Source organism: Macrobrachium nipponense, chromosome 42 (genome assembly GCF_015104395.2).
Source record: "Macrobrachium nipponense isolate FS-2020 chromosome 42, ASM1510439v2, whole genome shotgun sequence".
Lineage (NCBI taxonomy): Eukaryota > Metazoa > Arthropoda > Malacostraca > Decapoda > Palaemonidae > Macrobrachium > Macrobrachium nipponense.
The window spans coordinates 34,881,249-34,905,193 of record NC_061103.1 but is presented as its reverse complement, the minus strand read 5'-3'; the positions used below and the strand labels follow the sequence as shown (position 1 = coordinate 34,905,193).

General features: G+C 40.4%; 1 protein-coding gene across 3 annotated transcripts; it reads right to left on the bottom strand.

The window, feature by feature from the left end:
• Positions 1–3,708: 3,708 nt before the first annotated feature.
• LOC135213088 (Golgi-associated PDZ and coiled-coil motif-containing protein-like) lies at positions 3,709–23,096 on the bottom strand. 3 transcript variants are annotated; one of them, XM_064246955.1, is made up of 12 exons: positions 22,970–23,096; positions 19,303–19,439; positions 18,824–18,994; positions 17,564–17,739; positions 8,895–9,039; positions 8,037–8,174; positions 7,345–7,470; positions 6,736–6,866; positions 6,145–6,273; positions 5,617–5,801; positions 4,971–5,202; positions 3,709–4,768 (listed from the first exon to the last, which is right to left on the bottom strand). In XM_064246955.1, the coding sequence occupies exons 1-12, from the start codon at positions 23,055–23,057 to the stop codon at positions 4,669–4,671; spliced, it is 1,758 nt and encodes a 585-aa protein (XP_064103025.1). In that variant the 5' UTR covers positions 23,058–23,096; the 3' UTR covers positions 3,709–4,668. The 3 variants fall into 3 exon arrangements, with proteins under 3 accessions (XP_064103025.1, XP_064103026.1, XP_064103024.1); XM_064246956.1 differs by lacking the exon at positions 22,970–23,096 and adding an exon at positions 20,697–22,963 and having other exon boundaries at positions 3,718–4,768; positions 5,605–5,801; XM_064246954.1 differs by having other exon boundaries at positions 3,724–4,768; positions 5,605–5,801.
• Between the last annotated feature and the right edge of the window lie 849 nt (positions 23,097–23,945).

The following is a 23,945-nucleotide window of genomic DNA, read 5'->3' as shown; positions in this document are numbered from 1 at the left end:
CTGCGTCCTGCTCCCGTAACTTGCGTCCTACCCGAGATCCGAAGCCTGACGAGAAGGAGGCCAACCATCATGCGTCCTCTTAGACGACTTGACTGGGAGAGATGCGTCCTTACGCCTCGTAGGAGGAAGTTCCGATGTTCCCACACGATTTAACCAAATCGGCTAACCTTCCTTGCATCTCTTCAAGGAAGTTCCTAGTCTCTGCTTCCTGGCGTGAAGTCTGAGCAAGCGGAGAACGAAGACGAGACGGATCATCAACACGAGAAACTCGATCTTGAGTTCTACGATAAGGGGAAGATATCGGAGAGACTGCTCCGTATTCAGAAGGAGAGCTCCTATCCCGAGAACCGTCGTACACATGAGGTCTTGCGTCTTGTCTTGACTTAAAGGATCTCCTCCTTTTAATAGGAACCACCTCTTCCTCATCACTAGAAGAGAAAATCTCGGGACTACTCCACCGTTCTTGCGGGTAACGCTCATCTTGAGAATGACGTAGGTCTATGCGTCCTCTTCAGAGGACGCGAAACTTCCACATAACGTCCATACCTGCCTGACGCAGCACTATCTGTCGAGGAAAGACACTTCCCAGTGTCGCCTTTTCTATGGCGCACTGCTGCAGCCTGGGACGCAACAGGACTGCCTGAAGGGACGACTGATCGTAAGGGAACCCCTCTCGCCTCCCTTCGACTGTCGACATGCCTTCTCCCTTGGGTCTGGGAGCTTGGCAGAGGTCTAGGTCTAGGAGCACGAGTGAGACGATCAGCCGCCCCCTCCACTACACTGACACTTTCAATCGTACCCACTGTGTCTGTAAGACGCTGAATCTGATCGCCCATTGACGCAAGGGCGGCAAACACTTTCACAATATTAGTATCCTCAGAAACAGCGAGCGGGCGCAGGAGAGACCTGAGGAGAAGGATTAACAACTTCTACTTGAAGAAGGGGGAGAAATAACAGAATTATTCAAGGCCTTACTAGAAGAACCTGACCTCTCACTCCAGAGACACCGATCTTCTTACTCTATCCTTTTCAAGTCTCTCAACATATTTTGGTGAAGTCTTCCATTCTTCTCATTTAAACTTTCACACTCATTACATCTTCTTACTACTGTGTGAGGGTCTACCGAAGTTTTCGGTAGTCTCACCTTACACCCTTCTTTCATACACACTCGAAATACTATACCAGAATCAGACATTATAATAACTTCCAATCGCGATTGCCAATCCAACTTTCCAATACGATACCCAATAAACCATCCAAGTACAGCGAAAGTCAGCTAACGAGTTTCGAATTCTAGCAGGGAACCAACAACGATGTTGCCGGTTCAGTGGCAGAAAAAAATCTGACGAAAATGGGAATGATTCCGAGCACCAGCGCCACGGGAGCGGGTGGCGATCACCTGAACTACCAGTGATCTAGCGGTTGCCGCGAGTTTTGAAATTCTGCCAGTGCGAACAGAGAATATAGCTATATATATGGCCTGCCAGGTAAGTGTCATACATGAAATTAAAACCTCGAAGGTCCGGAAAATCCCTTTCAAGAAGATGATCTAATTCTGATGGAGACCACCACACTTTGACCGAATTCAAGGCATGTCTGCGGGAACTGTCCACAATGTTGGAAAAATCCCCCTGGGAGGAGGCAGGCACTCCCAGGCCGAGATTTTCCCCTGTCGCATACCAAATTCCGGACTTCGATGCCAATTTGGCAGGAGGGAAAGAGAACACAGTCTTGCCCGCTTCCCTCTTTTCCTTCAACCACGTATCAATTCTTTGAAGAGCCTTCTTAGCCGTATCGAAAACTTCAATCTTCAAAAACGAGGACTTCTTCGGAGTTTTATTCTTGGAGAATTGAGAAAGGGGTGTATGTCGGAGCTGCAGGCTGAAAATCCCCTCCAAAAAGTGAAAGAAGGCAATTCGTCAATTTCTTATAATCTGAAGAAGGTGCTTCACCTTCTTTTTCTTCCTCAGATTCTAAGTCTTCTATTTCCTCTTCTGCCGAAGACACATCCTGTAAACCCAGGTCTTGCTGCAGAAAATCTTCTCCAACCTCGCGTGAAGAAACCTGCTCCTGCCGCCTGCGTCCTGCGTCCTTCTGAGCTCCGAGGTTGCGTCCTGCGTCCTGTTCCGGAAGCTTGCGTCCTGCGTCCTGCTCCGAAAACTTGCGTCCTGCTTCCTGTTCTCGTAACTTGCGTCCTGCGTCCTGCTCCCGTAACTTGCGTCCTACCCGAGACTCCGAAGCCTGACGAGAAGGAGGCCAACCATCATGCGTCCTCTTAGACGACTTGACTGGGAGAGATGCGTCCTTACGCCTCGTAGGAGGAAGTTCCGATGTTCCCCACGATTTAACCAAATCGGCTAACCTTCCTTGCATCTCTTCAAGGAAGTTCCTAGTCTCTGCTTCCTGGCGTGAAGTCTGAGCAAGCGGAGAACGAAGACGAGACGGATCATCAACACGAGAAACTCGATCTTGATTCTACGATAAGGGGAAGATATCGGAGAGACTGCTCCGTATTCAGAAGGAGAGCTCCTATCCCGAGAACCGTCGTACACATGAGGTCTTGCGTCTTGTCTTGACTTAAAGGATCTCCTCTTTTAATAGGAACCACCTCTTCCTCATCACTAGAAGAGAAAATCTCGGGACTACTCCACCGTTCTTGCGGGTAACGCTCATCTTGAGAAGACGTAGGTCTATGCGTCCTCTTCAGAGGACGCGAAAACTTCCGCATAACGTCCATACCTGCCTGACGCAGCACTATCTGTCGAGGAAAGACACTTCCCAGTGTCGCCTTTTCTATGGCACACTGCTGCAGCCTGGGACGCAACAGGACTGCCTGAAGGGACGACTGATCGTAAGGGAACCCCTCTCGCCTCCCTTCGACTGTCGACATGCCTTCTCCCTTGGGTCTGGGAGCTTGGCAGAGGTCTAGGTCTAGGAGCACGAGTGAGACGATCAGCCGCCCCCTCCACTACACTGACACTTTCAATCGTACCCACTTTGTCTGTAAGACGCTGAATCTGATCGCCCATTGACGCAAGGGCGGCAAACACTTTCACAATATTAGTATCCTCAGAAACAGCAGCGGGCGCAGGAGAGACCTGAGGAGAAGGATTAACAACTTCTACTGGGAAGAAGGGGGAGAAATAACAGAATTATTCAAGGCCTTACTAGAAGAACCTGACCTCTCACTCCGAGACACCGATCTTCTTACTCTATCCTTTTCAAGTCTCTCAACATATTTGGTGAAAGTCTTCCATTCTTTCTCATTTAAACTTTCACACTCATTACATCTTCTTACATACTGTGTGAGGGTCTACCGAAGCTTTCGGTAGTCTCACCTTACACCCTTCTTTCATACACACTCGCGAAAATACTATACCAGAATCAGACATTATAATAACTTCCAATCGCGATTGCCATCCAAACTTTCCAATACGATACCCAATAAACCATCCAAGTACAGCGAAAGTCAGCTAACGAGTTTCGAATTCTAGCAGGGAACCAACAACGATGTTGCCGGTTCAGTGGCAGAAAATAAAAAAATCTGACGAAAATGGGAATGATTCCGAGCACCAGCGCCACGGGAGCGGGGTGGCGATCACCTGAACTACCAGTGATCTAGCGGTTGCCGCGAGTTTTGAAAATTCTGCCAGTGCGAACAGAGAATATAGCTATATATATACCTGCCAGGTAAGTGTCATACATGAAAACACAAATTAATATAAAAAAAATTATCAAAATGTAAGAAATTATGTTGGTAAATATAAAAAATACAATACGTAATAATTAAAGAAAATGAAGAAACGCTTCCAAAAACAATTTGAAAACTATGTAACTACTGATAGATTTTAAAAAATGGAACAAAGGAAACATTCATATAACTATTAATTATAAGAATAGATAATTTAAAAAAAGGAATTTTCTGTTGAAGAATTTCCTTGCAGATAATGAAACCAAATCTCTAACCCCAAACCTTCTGGTAATTTAGGTTACTTCAAAATTATCTTTGGTGTTGTGAATTACTTTAATCATCATGGTTACCTAACCTCTAATGATAATGGCCTTATCTAAACCTGTTGAGAATATTGGCCACATGCCTTTGTTTCTGCAATACAGACTCCTTCTTCCATTAAGATTATTTTAAACTTGTTACATTTCTAGGCTCCATTAGGGCCAGCTTTGCCGTTGAGATACAAGCCTCTCTCTTTAATACACAGAGGTATTCCATTTTGGCCACTGGTCTGTTAAGATCAAGAAAGTCTTTCCTTTCTCAGCCAGTCAAATCACGTCTGATAATCAGTCCCCCCTTGTACATACACATACCTATTCTCCCCTATTCTCCCAACTTCTGTACAATCTGATTTTTAGTCTTTTTGTTTTTCTTAAGAAACATATTTATCACCCTCTAAGCTAAGACACCATTATACTTATAAAGTATGTATGGTCTCTTCATCAATACCTGTAAAAAATGAGCAAATGGACTAAAAATTCTATTAAGAATAATAGTTACAACTAGGGCATAAGTAAAGCAGAAAATTTAAATGCCTATGCAGTTACATGGAAAAAAACTTGAGGTTCTTGACATTTTTTCCTATTTTCCCATTTTCATTTCATTAAAAGTGACAGAAAGAGGAAGATGCAATAAACACATCACAGTGACAAATCATCTTACGGATTAAAAACTACGCTCAGCTTTCGTTCACTATCTTCTGGAGGGGTACAGCTGCCTCTGTTCTGATCATCTTCATAATCTTCTATGGAAGGAGAGCTGTGAATGAACAAATTTGTAATTTACAGTTAATTCAAATTTGTTATCAATATGATAGACTAAATAAAACAGAAGATATGTATCTATTAAGGTTGTTATTTTTCAACAACGATATGGAAGTATAGTAGTTAAAGAAATTAAAAGTTAATTTTTATTTTTTTACCATAAAATAATATTAACTATAACATCTATACTAACTAACCTCAACGATGATTCCGTGACATCAGTAATTGAGTCCATAGTTTCTCTTACTGAGAAACTGTTGTCACCAACTTCTTGCAGTTCTGCATCAGCACCTCCTGAGCTAGCTTGCTGAGGTTTATTTTGTGTTTCTTCCATGACATCAGAAGCCACTTCTACTTGAGCATTATCAGAGAGTTTTTGTGCAAGAGCATCTGGGGTACCTGAAGGTCTGTGTCCTTCATCCTCACTTCCTAAAAAATATGTTTTCTCTAATTTCAGTCTTACATTCAACATTAAAATTTCTCATAAACAAATCAAATAAACAAACCAATCTATCAATCATAATATTTAAAAAATACTCATACTAGCATGAGTCCTGAAATGGAGAAAAGCCACAGTTATTTATCTGTGCAAGTATGCTTGAGACTAAAGCTAAACAGAGCTTTCAAGAATTGGTACAGTTCCCCTCTTCAAAGGGGGATCATACAGATTCTCAAAAACTTTGTTAAGCTTTAGTCTTAAATATATTTGTACAGGTATTTAACTGTGCATTTCTTTCTCCAGTCATCATATTATTTTAAATAATAATTTCACCTATATCTGAAAGATAATCTTAGGTGTATAGTAGTGACTAGAAAAAATCTATTACTCACCCAAACTCTCACCCATGTCACTGTGAAACTCCAATCGTCCTGGCGCACCATTTAGACTTTCTTGCGAGACTGCTTCACAACTCAAGCCATTACTAATTTCTGCGACACCATTTGCAGCAACGTGAATATCACCATTGCCATTTTGTAACAGCGTTTCTTCTCTACTTTCACTGATTACTTCAACGTCCAGACGTCGCCTGTGAATGACATATAAATTCACATGTTGATAAATCCTCGAAGCATCCTTCCCAGTAAACATAAGTTCATCAATAAAGTTTACTTCTTAAAATGGCTGAATGACAATTTATGGTGTGAACCAGTTACTAAAAACTGTTATTTTACAAAACAAAGTCTATTCCTTTAATACAGAAAAATGAATGTGCTGTTTAACTACCAAAAGTTACAAAAACCCATTAAAGGCCACCATTCTAGTAAGTATCATTCTTACTAACAAGACCTTTGAATGTTCTAGTTAATCTGTGCATAATATGAGATCTGATTAAACTAGCTAACAATTTAACATGAGGTAATGTTCAAAACCTTGGAGAATCTAGAAGCATGTTATCTGTTGAGCCACGAACACTTTCAACTGAAGCCCGAGACAAACGGCCATTAGGCATTAATTGGCTGCTGGTGAGGCTTACAACATCTTCGTCAAATATTTTGTACCTGGAATTAAAAAATCAACACATCAGATAATTTCACTACATGTACATACTACTGTATACATAGTTGTTACTAATTCTTTCATCAATAAACACTATGCTTCTTAATTTGCTGCCTTACAAGGTAGTACTTCTCTTATTACTGTAGTTGGTAAATGGCCATGGTGTACTTTCTTAAATTAGCCTTTACAATACTTAAATCTTTGTTTCTTAAACTATAAATTATAAATATTAACTCTATGAATCATCCGTTTAATAGTCTATACATACAACATAAATGTAATACAGTAACACACAATTGACAGCACATTAATGTACTCGCAACGTAAAAATCATAAACTAAAATATATCAATAAAGGTCACATAAAACAGCATCCTAAATCTAATACTTAATGGATTTATAACATTACTTTAAGATCAAAAAGTAATAGCAGTACCTTCAAAAGTAAATTCTACAAAAACTTACTTAAAACTATAAGGGTCACCAAACAATGATGCATCATCGTCTTCATCTTCTTCTGGTGAGACGAACACTACTTCTAAAGTGACGTCTCCTTCTTGAGAGGACAATAGTTTAACAGCTTCTGTGTGATTTGCCTGTGAATATTATTTTACTATAAAGCAGTAATAAAACATCTTAACAGTGCATAAAAGCTACTCTTTTATTTGCTAATGCGTATACATATGAACAATTCAGTAAACAAGTGGAAAAGCAAAACATACATGATTTAAAGACATTCTACATGCAAAATACTGTTAGCAGCATTGAATACAGGCAGTCTAAATTTAATGAAGGGTAAGTCAATAATTTATTGAAGTACAAGTCAACAAGTCAATTTTATTTTAAATTGCTCAATAGCTACCCCATCAGGATGAATGACAGAAGATGAAAACATTTCATTTATTCCAAAAATACCTTCCTTGCTACTGAAAAACATTGAATGTATTTTAAAAATCTGTGGAATCTTAGGTTTTCCTTTACAAATTACTACAACGTTTATAGCAACAAGAAATACTTTAATCCAACGATTAAGAACATACACGAAGACAAATAAAAATTACAACAGAGACCTACTTCCTTCAATGATGTACCATTCACACTCAAGATGGCATCCCCAACATACAACTGGCCTGAACGACTTGCAGGAGTATCAGGGTGGATGACTGAGATTAAAACAGGGACACCATGTTCTTTTCCACCCTATAAGAAACAGACCAACTGATAAATTGGTAGTTTAGTGAGACTAAAGAGTAAAAACTCTGTTTTCAAAAGACTAGCCAGTCCACTCTGAAACAACAATGATGTATATTTTGTAGTTTACATACTATTACATATGCCGTAATAATTTTCTAGGATCATGAATCATATAACAGATTAAAAGCAATTTAATGTACAATTCTTCATGAATCATCTCAGACAAAATTAACACCAGCTGTTTGGTAAACTGCCCAATAATAATAATGATAATAATAAATCAATATTTCATTATAATTCAAGCCATGATATTAAATATTTATTCCCATAAATGTAATCTTAAAAATACATTTTCTTAATATAAACCTATGACTCATGGTTGTCCACATTCACAGTCCTCACAGATCTGAGTCACTTATTTATGATTTCTGGAAGATCATCTGGTGACTGTCTAGCAGCACCACTCATGTGCTTAATGGATGGTAAGGTTACATGCAGGAAAGAGTGAAGCATATGAGAAACTGCATCATTCTTACATAGATGGACGTTACATTAAATTATGGCTAACTCACAGTGACTGACATGCCAAGTCCTTCATTTGCACCCTTCCTTAAAATGACAGTTCTACGGTGCTGCTGTTTTGTGGGACGAGCCATGCTGTTACCACTAACTACTGCTCCACTGGCATCACCTCCTGCGTCTGGTGAAGTCTGTGGAAAAACAGAAAGGGAATTTTTTACCCAACAGCCATACAAGCAGGTTTTACAAATTACATTTTTCAGGAGTAATGGACCTTTACTGCATTATGTATACTGTACTAATAGTACATGAGAAATAAACAAGGGGTCAATTTCCATCTCTCTCTCATCATCTATGCATAATTAATCTCAACATTTTTCCTTTCTATTTTCTTATACTTCCCACCACGTACCACAACACTGTGAAGTTGAATGATTGTAAGTCAAACAATTGTAAAGTGGAAACTTCTAAGTAAAAGCTTCAGATCTGTTATCAAATTAAAAATCCATATGAAGACCAACTTTACTGCAGCTTTACACTTATAACAGTAACATAGTTACAAATACATATGCCACTATAATCTAGATGAGACAGCTTTCACTCAGAGTATATTAATAAACCTCTTGTTAAAATAACTTCTGAGTATTTAAAAACTCCTGTTATAATCACCTCTGTTTTTAATGCAGTAATACAGCATTACTGTCATAGATTAATTACATCTGAATAACTTAATATTTCAAGTAACACAATTATAATGATATCAAACGATACTTCTGGTTGAGTAAGAATCTTCATTAGTCTGTTTACTACTTCCGACGACAAAAAAAATTGATACTACAAAACATTTAAGAGTATCTTAAAGCTTTTTCACAAGGTAAAATACAGCACAGTCTTAAAGACTCAAAAATTACCTGCGTATTATGAGAAAATCTGTTGCGACATGCTCGAACAACAGTCTTATGACGATGCAAGTGTATCTCGGCTTCCAACTGATGCCATAATTTGTCATGTTCCTCTCCTCGTAAATCTCTGCCTAATAGCTGAATCTGTTGAATCCTATTTAAAGACACATTTCATTCATTCAGTTTACCAAGTTTACAAACAACAACTGTGATTTGTATGTATTAAACAGAACAAAAGAAATTCCTCAGTAAAGCATTACATACAGTATTTGTAATGTTTTCTGTTTTTCATGATTATAAAGAATTGTTATGAAAACAATTATTATCAAAACCCAATATTTTGCATTACAACATGAAACCAGCACAGCCGTAAATTGAATTTGGTAAAAATAGGCTCCATGTTTTTACTTAAATAGGCTCCTTATTGCTTTTTTACAATTAGGAAAAACCCTTAAATTAGAAAAATTCATGGTAGGAAAAATTATGAAAAAATTTATTTAATGTCAATTTGCTAAAAACAAACAACCTGCAGTTTGTCCTGTACAGTACTGTAATGATTTTACCTCACATACATTGCATAGCAGCCTTTCAATTTTTCTGGAGCAACTTAATTGTACGTAATCTTAATTATATACAATATTGTTTTCAGTTGTACTATATGCAAATGGCAGAAAGTAAGGGAGATGCTCTAATATTAGATCTCAGACTCACTGCAAAGCAGTTTCAATGTCACATTTAGCCCACTTATCAAGAATGCATCATTGCTTATGTAATTCCGTTGAGTTCATGTTACGACTCCTCAATTCCCAGATGAATTTTTGTAGCAGATAATGCTCTCAGGCCCATTTTTCCCATGTCGGAGGGTCTATTCTGAAAGCCATTTTTTACTGTATTCCTTTACCTGGTATATATTTCCACATAAAGTTTAAATTTAGGTTTTCATAAATGGGTGCTTTCCATAAAATACTTTTACTTGGATGAAACCTTAACTAATTAAAAGAAAAGGCATCACACTAACATCTGACTCTGACAGTGACAGATGGAAGACAAAAATGATATTGTCATGATACAATAAAGTTTGTTCATACTTACCTGGCAGATATATATAATCAAGTACCCACCCACCTCCCCTCAGGGGACAGTGGTCTAGAAAAATCTGAATAGAAAATGGGAATGGTTCCTGACGCCCGCCTCCCAGCGGCGGGAATGGGTACTAACCACCTGGCCGACCACTGCGTGTGCCGGGAGTTTTGAAATTCTGTCGAACGTCAGAGAATACAGCTATATATATATCTGCCAGGTAAGTATGAACAAACTTTATTGTATCATGACAATATCATTTTGTTCATGACACTTACCTGCCAGATATATATATAGCTGAATCCCACCCTTGGAGGTGGGAAGGGACAGAATAGAAGGATTTTGGAAACATTTCACATGCAGATGATTGACATCTTGGTTCCTTACCTGTTAGCATAGCTGACTTCGTGATTACTGTCACCCAAGTCCGCTTCTGCTTTACTAGAGTTTCCAGCAAGGTAGTGACCTGTATAGCTGGAGGGCTCTAGATGATCTGTCAATGGGAGCGTGACCACAATGTGACTAGACCATTTTGACCATACTCTGAGGACAACGAAGCAAATACAATACCACCTGACCTAGCCCAACTAAGTTAGTCCCATAACTTTTAGGCTAAATAAAGGGAAGTCCGCCTCAAGCGGCGACCCTACAACCATAAAAAACAACACCATAAATTAAAAGCACACCTATCCATTTTCTAAAGGATGGGAATCGTGCCGCTTCATGTCCCCATTACTATATCTGTGGAAATGTACGGTCCCAGCGAGTAGCAATTCTCATATGTCGCTTTCACATCTCTGAGGTAATGTGAGGCGAACACAGAGTTGCTTCGCCAATATGTGGCACTCAAGATATCACTGAGTGCCATATTCTTTTGAAAAGCAACCGAAGTCGCTATAGCTCTGACTTCGTGAGCTTTAATCTTCAAAAGACTAAGGTCACTATCTGGACAGGAAGCATGAGCCTCCCTGATGGTGCTTCTTAAGAAGAACGCTAGAGCGTTCTTGGACATTGGTAATTCTGGTCTCCTAACCGAGCACCACAGGTTGTCCGACGGACCTCTACATTGTTTAGTTCTTGCCAGATAAAACTTGAGAGCCCTGACAGGGCACAGGACTCTCTCTGGTTCTCGTCCGGTAACCTCTGATAATCCCTTGATTTCAAAGCTCTTGGGCCAGGGGTTGGACGGGTTTTCGTTCTTAGCTAAGAACGAGGGACTCAGAGAACACACCGCATTGTGTTCTCTGAAGCCCACATGCTTACTCATGGCCTGAATCTCGCTAACCCTTTTCGCTGATGCCAAAGCGGTTAGGAAGACAGCCTTTCTAGTTAGATCCTTCATCGAGGCAGCATGCAAAGGTTCAAACGGGGCGGGCTTGAACATTGATTGAAATTTCAGACAACATCTAGATTCCATGACGGAATTCTAGGTCGCGGAATCTTTGAGGTTTCGAAAGACCTCAAAAGATCGTGCAGATCCTTATTATTCGACAGATCCAAGCCCCTGTGCCGGAAGACTGTCGACAGCATGCTTTTGTAGCCTTTGATCGTGGGCACTGAAAGCTTGTCAACACTTCTAAGGTGTAGAAGGAAATCGGCAATCTGGCTCACAGAGGTCGTGGAGGAGGAAATATCTCTCCTCTTACACCATCTCCTAAAAACAGCCCACTTCGATTGGTAAACAGCTTGAGATGATGTTCTTCTAGCGTTGGCAATAGCTCTTGCCACTGCTCTTGAAAAACCTCTCGCTCTGGCCAACTTTTCGATAGTCTGAATGCAGTCAGACTCAGAGCGGAGAGGTTTTTGTGATACCTCTCGAAGTGGGGCTGTTTGAGTAGATCGATTCTTTCTGGTAGAGTCCTTGGAAAGTCTACCAGAAATGACATGACCTCTGCGAACCAGTCGCTTGCCGGCCAAAATGGGGCGATCAGGGTCATTCTTGCTTCTTCTGAAGCCGCAAACTTCCTTATCACCTCTCCCAGGAGTTTGAATGGAGGGAAGGCGTAGACATCCATTCCCTTCCAATTCCATAGCATGGCATCTATCGCTATCGCTCCTGGGTCGAGAACCGGGGAGCAGTAAATTGGGAGCCTCTTTGTCTTCGATGTCGCGAAGAGGTCTACTAACGGCCTCCCCCACAGTCTCCACAACTCCCGGCAAACTTCTGAATGGAGAGTCCACTCGGTCGGAAGCAGCTGATGTTGACGGCTGAGAAGGTCTGCCTGAACGTTCTGCACTCCTGACACGAACCTTGTTAGTATCGTTATATTTCTCAACTTTGCCCAGAGCAAGATATCCCTCGCTGTCTCGAACAGGGATCGAGAATGCGTCCCTCCCTGTTTCTTGATGTATGCGAGAGCAGTGGTGTTGTCCGAATTGATCTGGACAATCCGTCCTATAATTCTTCCCTCGAAGAATTGCAGAGCCAATCGAATTGCTTCTAATTCCTTGAGGTTTATGTGCCAGGATCTCTGTTCCCCTCCCCAGAGACCTGACACTTCCTCCTCACCCAGTGTTGCTCCCCAGCCTGTCATGGACGCGTCTGAGAACAACACTAGGTCTGGGCTCAGAAGCTTGAGAGACAGTCCTTCCGATAGCTTGACGGGATCGAACCACCACTTCAAATGGTCTTTGACCGACTGAGAGATTCTCAAAATTTCGTTCAAGTCTTTTTTGTTTCTCCAGTTGTCTGCTATGAAAAACTGAAGAGGTCTGAGGTGCAGTCTTCCCAGAGAAACAAATTTCTCCAGCGAGGAAATGGTCCCCAGCAGACTCATCCATTCCCTCGCTGAGCATATTTCCTTCTCTAAGAAGACTGATACTTTTTCTAAGCATTTCAGCCAACGTTCCATGGATGGATAAGCTTGAAAAGCCACTGAATCCATCTGAATCCCCAGATACACGATGGACTGTGTTGGGATCAGATGGGATTTCTCGAAATTGACGAGAAGGCCTAGGGCTTTTGTCAGCTGTAACGTTGTGTGAAGGTCCTCCAGACGCTTTGTCTTGCAAGACGACCGGATGAGCCAATCGTCGAGATAGAGTGAGACTTATCTTCGAAAGATGAAGCCATTTTGCTACGTTTTGCATCAGAAACGTGAAAACCATCGGAGCTGTACTTAGTCCGAAGCAGAGGGCTCTGAATTGGAAGACCTGTCCTTTCAAGACGAATCTGAGGTACTTCCTGGACCGGGGATGAATCGGGACATGGAAGTATGCGTCTTGGAGATTCAAGGACACCATCCAGTCCCCTGGTCTTAGTGTTGCTAAAACAGACTGTGAAGTTTCCATCTTGAATTTTTCCTTTCTTACGAAAAGATTCAGTCTGCTCACGTCCAGGACAGGTCTCCATCCCCCCGACTGCTTCGGAACCAAGAATAACCTGTTGTAAAAGCCCGGGGAATTCAATGATAGAACCCGCTCTACTGCTCTCTTCTCTAACATTTGATCCAGAAGATCTAGCAGGATCTGTTGTTTCGAAGTTTGGTAAGATGGCGACAGATCTATCGGTTCTGTGCTTAAAGGAGGTCTTGAGAGGAACGGGATCTTGTAACCGTTCTCGATAACTTCGAGAGACCAACTGTTCGCTCCTCTTATCCTCCATGCTTCTGCAAAGAGAGAGAGTCTCGCTCCGACCGGTGTCTGAAGGGTAGATAAGTCATTTCTTTCCCCTAGGCTTAGATGGGGCTCTGCCTCTAGGGAAGCTCCTCCCCCGAGTGGAGGCTCTCGAGGGAGCTCTGCCATGAAAGGGCTTAAAATTCTTCCTGGAAACTTGCGTAGTCCGGAAAGAGGGCTGGGCAGCAGGACGTTTTGAGGATTGAGATAATAGGTCCTGCGTTGCTTTCTCCTGAAGATTCACTGATAGATCTTTTATCATTGATTGCGGAAAAAGATGAGCCGAAAAGGGGGCGAACAACAGTTCTGCTTTCTGTGCGGGCGATACTGATTTCGATGTAAAGCTAAAGTAAAGCGCACGTTTCTTCAGGACTCCCGACGCAAATGTGATGCCAATTCGTCGGAGCCATCCCTTACTGCTTTGTCCATACATGACAAAATACTAGATAATTCCTCTAAAGAAATAGAGTCTGGACTTCTAGACTGCATATCTAAGACCCCCAGACACCAGTCAAGGAAGTTAAAAACTTCTAGTGTCCTGTAAATACCCTTAAGATGATGGTCTGTTTCCGTCATCGTCCAGGATACTTTCGCTGACGGAAGGTAAGATCTTCTAGGCGCATCAACTAAATTAGAGAAATCACCTTGAGCGGAGGCAGGGATCCTCAAACCTGCTTCCTCCTCCGTTTCATACCAGATTCCTCCTCTACCACTAAGTTTTGCGGGGGGAAGAGCAAATGAAGTCTTGCCCTTCGCCTTCTTGGATTCCATCCAATCGTGAATCCTTTTGAACGCCCTTTTTGTAGAGAGAGACGTGGCCATCTTCACAAATCCTGGTGTCTTCCTTGCCTTCGATGAAGATAGTTGAGAAGGTGGAGAGAGAGGAACTGGAGCTTGAAACTTATTAGGAAACAAGTCTTTCAAAAGGCGAGTCAGGGTTTTATAGTCTGAAGAAGATGAGGCTGAAGACTCTTCTTCATCCTCAGGACTAGGGTCAGTCAAATATTCTTCTTCCAATGGAACAGCAGAGGTGTCCTGTTTCGAGCGAGAAGAGATTAAGCTCTTATTTCCCTGAAGAATTTTCGAAGAGGAGATTAGAGTATGTTCTCCTATCAGCGTCGAATTTCTATCAAGTTCCTGTAAAGGAACGTCATGCGGTGCGTCCTGGAGAACTCCCTCTTGACGAGAGTCTAAATGAGGCTTTCGTCCAAATTCTTGAAGAATCGATCGCTCACTCGTCTGAGGAGCGTCCTGCCTCGTATTTCTGCGAGCGTCCTGACTTTTAGGACGCCTAGCGTCCTCAAACGCATATTCATGAGCGTCTTTATCTTCCTCCTGGCGAGCGTCCTGACGTGAAGGACGTCGAGCACTTAGCAAAGTCTTCTTAAATTCATGCCGTATAGCGCCATGACGTCTAGGATGTTTAGCGTCTTCAGAACCTGCATCGTGAGTTTCTTGTCTAGCAACCCGATGCTTGTGATATTGCGCATCCAGCAAAGCGTCCTCACGAGCGTCCTGAACAGTTTCACGACGAATAGGACGTCGAGTCTCACTAACCATGCCTTTGCGCACCTGTTGAGGAGCGACATGATACGTAGACTGAAGCGCGCCATCAACGTTGTCCTTCGAACTTTCTCGATACTTAAATCTTACATTCTGAGCGGCTTCTTGAAAGACCGCAGAACGAGAGTGCTGATAAGAGTCTTTATGGGATTCTTGCCGAGCGTCTCGACACTTAATTGCTTTTGGAGGAGTGTCCCGCCGAGGAGAAACCTTGACAGAAGTTTCTCTAAAAGTTCTATGGCGCTGGAGACTCTCCCTATGTTCTCTACTATCAACTTTATCTTCCTCCGGTCGAACATCGCCGAAGCGAGTCCTCTGAGCGTTCTCCAACTCCTGACAAAGGCGACGGCCGCCTGTGCGGCAACTAACGTCTTTATCGTTTTCGCCGATACTTCCAGAGGCTCTATCAAAAGGAGCACTAGCGCGCTCCTGAATGAGTCGTCGAGGTCTAGAAGGCGACGAAACAGGAGAGGGAGAAGAACGAGGAGAGGAAGAAGGAGAACGCCTGGATTTCTTGACAGGCAACCATAGATCCTTCTTACGATGACGTGATCTTGACTCTCTTTTAGCGAAAAATGCAGACAATTGTTGATGCATCACCAGTAGAGTCTCCTTAGACGGGGAAGATTCATACGAAGGACTTATCCAGTGAGAAGAAGATGGGCGAGGGGACGCCCTCTTCTTTCTCTCAGGACTAAAATCAGGTAGATTGGAGAATAAAACTACCTCCTTTTCACAAGAAGTCCTAACCCTCTTTTGCGGGATACCGTCTTCAAAGTCTTCCGGAGAAGAGCTAAGCGGAAGCCGCGTAGAAGGACGTTCCCGATCTTCTGATAAAGCGTCCTCTTCTCTAAATCCTCTCTTAAGAGGGCGGGAACGACGATGGTCGCCTGTGCGACGTCTTACGTCCTTACCGCTCTCGTCTTGAGAGGCCCTCCGAGAGACCCGTCCTCGTTGAGGAGAAGACGTCTCGGAGGAAGAGAAACATTCTTTCAATATTTGAGCTCACGCACGATCTTTGGCAGCCTGGGAATCGTCTTCAGGTACTGCCGAAGGGACGCCAGACCGGTGTTTAGTTCCCGTAACCCTCCTTCGGCTTACGACATGTCCATTCCCTATGTCCTGGGAGTCCGACAGAGGTCTCAGCCTCGAGGCGCTATAGGACCGGTTTGACGCCCCCTCCACAACACTATCACTATCACTGCACTTTTGCACATTAGTTTGGAGCGCGAGCACTTTTGATTCCAGGTTCCGAATCGACTCCATAATTGTAGTAAGGGCGTTACCTTCAGCAATCACTTCATTGCCCGAAGGCAAAATAACAGGATTAGGCGCAACAGCCTCTACATTTATGTTAGACTGCGGTGTTTTATCACCGCGACTTTTGACAGAAGCACTCCTGGAGGAAGACCTCCTGATTCTGTCACGTTCAAGCTTACATACATAAGACTCATACGCCTTCCATTCAATATTAGTCAGAACCTCACATTCTTTACACCTATCATCCAATAAGCAAACATGCCCTCTACAATTCGTGCACACCGTGTGAGGGTCTACCGAGGCTTTCGGTAGCCTAACCTTACACTCTTTCACACCGCACACCCTGAAACTAGTAGAACTAGATCCAGACATCACGATTCAAGAACAATCCAAGCCAAATTCAAATCCAAACCACAATAGCGTATGCCAAGTCACAAAGCCAATTTCAAAAACCAAAAGACAATCAGAATACTTAAGTGACCAAAGAAGTTTTCAAAATCCTGAGCGGAGGTAATGGAAACACGTGTTTACACTACCGCGACAGAGAAAAATCTGAATAGAAAATGGGAATGGTTCCTGACGCCCACCTCCCAGCTGCGGGAATGGGTACTAACCACCTGGCCGACCACTGCGTGTGCCGGGAGTTTTGAAATTCTGTCGAACGTCAGAGAATACAGCTATATATATCTGGCAGGTAAGTGTCATGAACAAAACTGACTTTCTAGCCTTATGCTAGATATTCAGCCATCATAGACTATTTGATTTAGGATTTACGAAAGTTTGGCTATGAAACCAAACACCGAAGCACTCAAGAGAATGAAAAGGGGGAGTTGGAGTGGTTGGACAGAAAGATCGAAGAAAGGAACTGGGAAAGAAGATGAAGTGCAAGTGTTTGAGCTCCCCTCCATTCCCAATTCAGGTTGTTGTAGCTCAGTGGGATCATCAGCAATTTTCATTCTGTGGTCTCCCATTAAAGCTTTACTCAGGCTACGATACATTTTCACCAGGCAAACAACCTTACTGTTCCTGTGAGCTATAAGGAAGGAGGTTTGATACACCAGCAGCCACTGACTTTATCTTCTACAGGTCTCACTTGAGTGGAAAAATGAGCTTGAGAGCCTATCACACAATTCCCAAGAAATAAAGTACTGATAACTTACCTTCCAGCTAATTCTTTATCAAGATATTTAGCAGCTAATTTGGCACCATAAAGCTCTCCTTGTAGTCCTAAAATGTAACGGCGCAGTGACTCATTCTCTTTACGTAGAATATCTATTTCATGATGAACGACATTAGATTTCAAATTTGATGAACGTTGCTCCTCCAGTTCTCGTTCCTAACAAAAAGACAATTTTATGAGCGAGAAAATACCTTTCAAGATCAGCTAGGACAGTTACAAGTCTATAGATATTTTCATCTTTCATACAAAAACTTAACAATATTTCAGCTACCTTAAATACTCTATAACAAACTACAGTGCATGGTACTTTAAAGTATAAGATCAAACATACTGTCTCAATCTAATTAAAACAGAGGTTCCTATGTAGTGGAAAGTCAGGTCTACAGATGATGGTCAACACAAATTAGCAACCATTTGGACAATTCTTGTTAAAATATCATATCTACAGAAGATGGACTATATATACAGTATTAGCATTCATCTGGACTAGTTACATTAAAATTTAGTTTACCAAAGATGGCCCAACTGACGATTTTGAATTCATTTGGCCAGTTCTGGTAAAACAGTTCAACTGAAAATGGAGTATAACAGCTAACTTACTAGGACAATTCTGGTTAAAATGTCGGTTTTACAAAAGATGGACAAACATAATTTAGCACTTACTTGGACAATTTTGGTTACAGGTTACACAGTATTTTACAGAAAGTGGACAAATTTACAACTCAGCCATCTTTTACACAACACTGTACTACTAGTATACTACTCATTCATGAAGCTCAAGAAAAAGTAAGGAACAAAATACTCACAAGTCCATCCTAACCATGATAGCATGAAATATAAGATGTGAAATTTTGAAATAAAAAAACCAGACATTTAAGCAAAGGACTAACTCCTCATGCCCACTTGAACTAACACTGGGGTTTTATGTATGTATATGAATTCTATAAGGAATTCTATGGTATAAAAACCTAGTTATACTTTTGTATAATAGTAAGATTATAATGCAAAATTCAACAGAACCATAAATCTTTAATAACAGACACCATATACTACTTAGGGTACTTTCTGACAACATAATTCATAAATTCAAAGTATACGTACTGCTTAAGGTGTATGGAAATTCTGTGGCCACTTGAGTATGGTAATTACAAAATAGACAATAAAAAATCAATGGATACAGAATCTGTGATAACAAAAAATAATAAATAAAAGGGAGGACACTTAAGTTCATTCAACTTACAAGTCTCTCCCTAATTTTTTCTGAATCGTCTACATTAGTTGTACCATTCGCTGAATGAAGCTGTAATTGTGCTGAATGAAGTCTCATCAACAATTCCCGACTTTCTGCTACAGCAACCTCCCGGAATGCTCTGCTTTCTGCACATTCATGACGTAAATGTACAAGCTCAGCCTGGAAAAATAAATAATGTCATGAATATAAGGGAGGTCATAATTAGATCGTATAAGCCATATTTCTCATCTTGTGTACAAATGCATTATTATCTAAACTGCATTATTATCTAAACTGAAAATATGACTTGAGAGCTTTTCTGATTTCCTTTCATAAAAAAGAAAGGGCATTTCAGAAATACAGGGCAGTACATAAATATATTTTGATCTCTAACTACAGTACAGTTTAAAATTTCCTAATTATCTTAATACTGTACACTGAAACATGTACTGTGACTAGTGAACTATTGTTATAATAAATATACAAACCTCCAATTTTGCATTTGCTTGAAATACAGTTTGAGCTTTGTGGGTAAGTTGTGCAAAGCAAGAGGACAGAGATTCAAGGCGACCCCTTGCTGGCCACTGAAAATTTGCTTCATCTTCATCAAAATGGTCAACTTCTCCTGTTAACAAGACAACACAGTTAAACAGAATAAGCTCATTACATTTATAACTCAGTATAATAGTAAAAGGTCACTGGAAACAATGCGATATTTGCAATCTGTGGTGTCATATGTATATATTGTGATAAAAGCACAAACAAGGCATTTCAAATGGTAAAAAGTTATGAATTAAAAAAGTTACATGTCCTTTGGTTGTTAGAATATATATGGTGTCATTAATAATAATGATTTAATGAGAGCTGAAACAGAAAAAGAAGGCTGAGAGAAGGAATTGCTCTTCTTCAATATTACAGAGTATTGGGATCAAAAAAGACAAACTTTTTGTGCATAGTATTGCTGCAATATCTACATCTGGTTCCAAATACATTAAAACAATAACAAAAACATACTGGAAATTTGGACATAAGCAAGATAAACATACTGGGGCTTGTATTTCTTGGTAAAATATTCATTTCAACTTGAGAATACAACAGGAGTTACAAAGGAAGCAAGAGCCAAATAGTTTTAGGCTATTAATGTTAGAGGGGGAGAAAAAGAAAAGCATTTTAGTTGGAGTATAAGACCAGTTAAAACTCAAACCAAATTATGGGGACTACCCAAGGAAAAAGTGACTGGTTGTTGAACAAGGTGGCTTTCAATCAACCACAGTAATTTTTTTTCCTAAATGATAGTTAAGTGGAAGTGTTTGCATCCTATAATGCCTTCCATTGTGACAGACATGTATCTGCTGTCACCCTTAGTTACAACAAGATCCAAATAAATGTTTTGGTATTAACCTTAGTGAACAGTTACTCATCCAATACCATCCAGTTTTCAGTTTGTAATGGTAAGAGAGAGAGGGTAGCCAATAAGCCCATTTCACAATGGACTATCCAATAAGTACTACATAAAACAGCCTCTAGTATAGTAAACTACAATATATCACAGAAAAAATTGTAAAAGACATATGAGTGACTACCTAGGCTAATTTACAGAAAACAATTAAACTGTATTAATCCTTCAGCCATTTGCTGAACAACACACTTTAAACAGGGTTATTCATCCAATGGTTATGAAAGGCCATCTTCATAAGTGATACTGTGGATGTCTTAGAAGTTCTGTAAAAAATGCTATCGTAACTGTTCATCTCAAATTGTGTGTAATTACATGCTTCTTTATTATAATAGTTGGAAACTTAAAATGGGGGACAGAGAGAGAGAGAGAGAGAGAGAGAGAGAGAGAGAGAGAGAGAGAGAGAGAGAGAGAAAATGCACTCACTTGAAAGTATATGGTAAACAACCGCAGTCGATCCATCGTCATCACGTGGCTCGGCCTTATTCACTCGATATTTAATTGGTGAAACAAGAATATAATTACATCTTTAAGCATACCATTCAAAAGATTGAAGTTTCGTCAACATAATGTGATATATGAAAGCGCCATACGAACTAAAATAAGCATGTGAGCTCTTCGTAAAATATGTTTTTAAGGCAGTTTTGAAATCCAATATGGCGGCAACCACGTGACTTGTCGTTCGTAACCACAAACAATCCACCATCTTTCCCAGCCTTCCCAGCACTCATTTGAACAATGTTAGCGTATATATGTAACATTTATTGATCTTACTCAAGATTGTAGTTGTAATCAGCACAATAAAACAACATTTTGTTGCCTATATTAGTGAAAGTATGAAATTTTTATTCCTGGGGTCATGGTTTGAACTGAAATTCATATTTACCTTGTAATCGGTGGTTTTATCCTCATTGCCATCACAACTGAAACTCCACAGTGCTTATTTGATTGTAATTATACACATTTTGGTCTTAATTCACTCCAAATTGCACTTGAACCATGCTGCGGTTCCTGGTTCCTAAGCGCTCACTCCACAAGCACAGTTACGGGCAGCACATGAGTACACAATTTATGAGGTGCAAAGCTTTATTCCCTTAATTGTTTACTTTACTCATTATTTAGTTCAACTTTACTTTGTTACTTCAAAATGCTTATTTAATTCATGTCTATTAACCCTTTTTTGCAACCAAATTAACCCCGAAAAATTACAGATATTTCTGAAGTACTTACGAGCAGACGACGGCAAAATGACTCATTGTTGCCAATCTAGTAGAGCTTCACACATACGCCGATGCATTTACAAACTGTTTCCATGAATTCTAGTTATCATAGTAATGCAGTAATTTTACTTATTTCCCCAGTTTTGTGTAAGTCTTATACCCAGTTTGGAGGGTAAACACATACCAGTTGGCAACACTGATAAACAACTGAAGAGCGCGAAGAACGCCTGAGGTACAGTTCACAAGCAAAACTGTTGATATTTGAGTCAGGAATCTAGTTACTTTTTCAACAACGATATTTTCACATTAATAATCATGAATATGTAAAAATATTTATGCAATTCATGACCTTATACTGACGTTTAACGATTTATTTAAATAATTATCTAGTGCACACTTCTTCTTCTACTAAAATCCATAGTTCCCTTGGATAAGTAGTGGTTGGAAGTCGGTGTTTACGACTGTTGTGATGAAAGTGCCCCAGCGTCTATGGGTACAAGTGGTGTGCGGATTTAGCACAGGAAATGGGACGTTTGTTGTTGACAAAAGCGACTCTGCAAACATCGAGATGGCGTAAATCTTCGAAACATTTTTAGTTGTAAGTAAAAATTTCGAAAGCGTCATGGGGGTAGTGTGCACTGCGTTTGGTCACACTTTTCATTACCCTCTGTTTACTTAATATATGGCCTTAATTTCTAACTTTGGGGAAAATACTTACTTCGAAAGGAGAGTAGAGGTCTCGAGCTGTTCCTCTCACCACCAACAACTCATGACTGATGACCACCTCCGGTGTCAGGATGTGTTAAAGTGCTTTTTCGAAGAGTGGCCACAAACGCAGTAGTCAGTGGGTTGGCCAGTCCAGTCAGTTGTTTACCCTACTGCATTCAAGCAACTAGGGAACATTAATAACAATGATTGTTCAACATTACGAATCTCAACTCCTCTAAGACACAAGCAAACGACTTTGGCCTTCCTCCACTTCTTGCCAAATTTCTTCCATTGCAAAAGAGGTTAAATAAGGTCAGGACTCATTCCACAATTTAGGCTACTGCATGACTTGAGAGTGTTCTTGTCATGTAATCCTAGAACCCAACACCTAAAGGAAGGTAAGATCAAGAAGCACTGCTGCAAGTTTCATAGTTCTACCAATCTTCTAGAAAATGATAAAATGTCACTGATAAAAAGCCGAGGCCTGCCGGGATGGAGCATACTACTAGGTAGCCTATTAAACAAAGTTGCTTGTGATGACCTTAAACAAAATACAGGAACTGATAGATTCTTTCAAATAATGTTCAACCAGAAACCTGACATTACCTTGGCGTTAAACTACGAACAGGCCTACGAAAAAATGGTGCAAGGGTCATAAGGGTCTCTGACTAGGTATGACACCCGTAGATCACAGTCACAACTATATGGTAATTACACCCGGTTAATGTCTACTAACAAAATGAGGAAACCCATCTCAATTCATGCACTTGCCTATTAAAAGATCGAGGTCGACGAACGCCTTGTCAAACTCCTTTTCCAACAGATCTAGCCATCGGAAACTGACATTTGTGGCCGCCATTGCAACATTTGCCAGCTGGCAAAGTTGTTATTGTTATTTTGACACCTACTGTTCTCAGGGTTATGTTCATATATTGTAGTGCTTCTCATTTTATTTTTTTCTTTTGTTCATTCGATTATTTCTTTTGGACAAGTTATCAAATGAATTGGAATAAATGTATGGCTTGTATTTTTTAATCGTGAATGTACAGTATACATTTTGCCATTATTCAGAAAAATCCCCTTCATATGTATTCCTATATTTCCCCTTTGGAGACAAATTCCCCATCTCATTTAAAATTTATTAAAGCAATGGAAAAGGAAATAGTGTCGAATAAAGAAACATATGGCATTACCTGTAAAGGGTTCTCCTTTGCATTTCAGGGTCTTTCACTGAGAATCTTCAACTTAGTCTGGAAGGGTAAATTATATTGAGGGGCTGCATTTTTTGTCCCACAGATTTTGCCAGGTGTGCATCGTAAACAAAAACATCACTCAAGAGCATTGCGTCATTTATCATCAATGACAGGTTCTTATATTGTTCTTAGCTGTCCTGCCAGTAATTGTATAGTGGTGTATTGTATTTCCTTCACAACTAATGGTTGTTCGGTATAGAAAAAGATATTATTTTTTTGTCAATTGTTTAGAAATTTATCAAGAAAATGCAACTATGTTCTGATTGTAATTATACAGTAGTTATTGTTTTATTACCATTATCTGTAAACTCTCTTAGTTGGTCACACTCACCCGAAGACGCTTAGTAATACACACGTATTTTGTCATATATACATACAGTATATGCAAATGCAGACTTGGAGAATCCTAAGATGTATTCCATAATCATTGTCAGGTCCTCACTAACATAAATTAGTAGTATATTTTACTAATAATTCTTATCCAAAATCTTTAT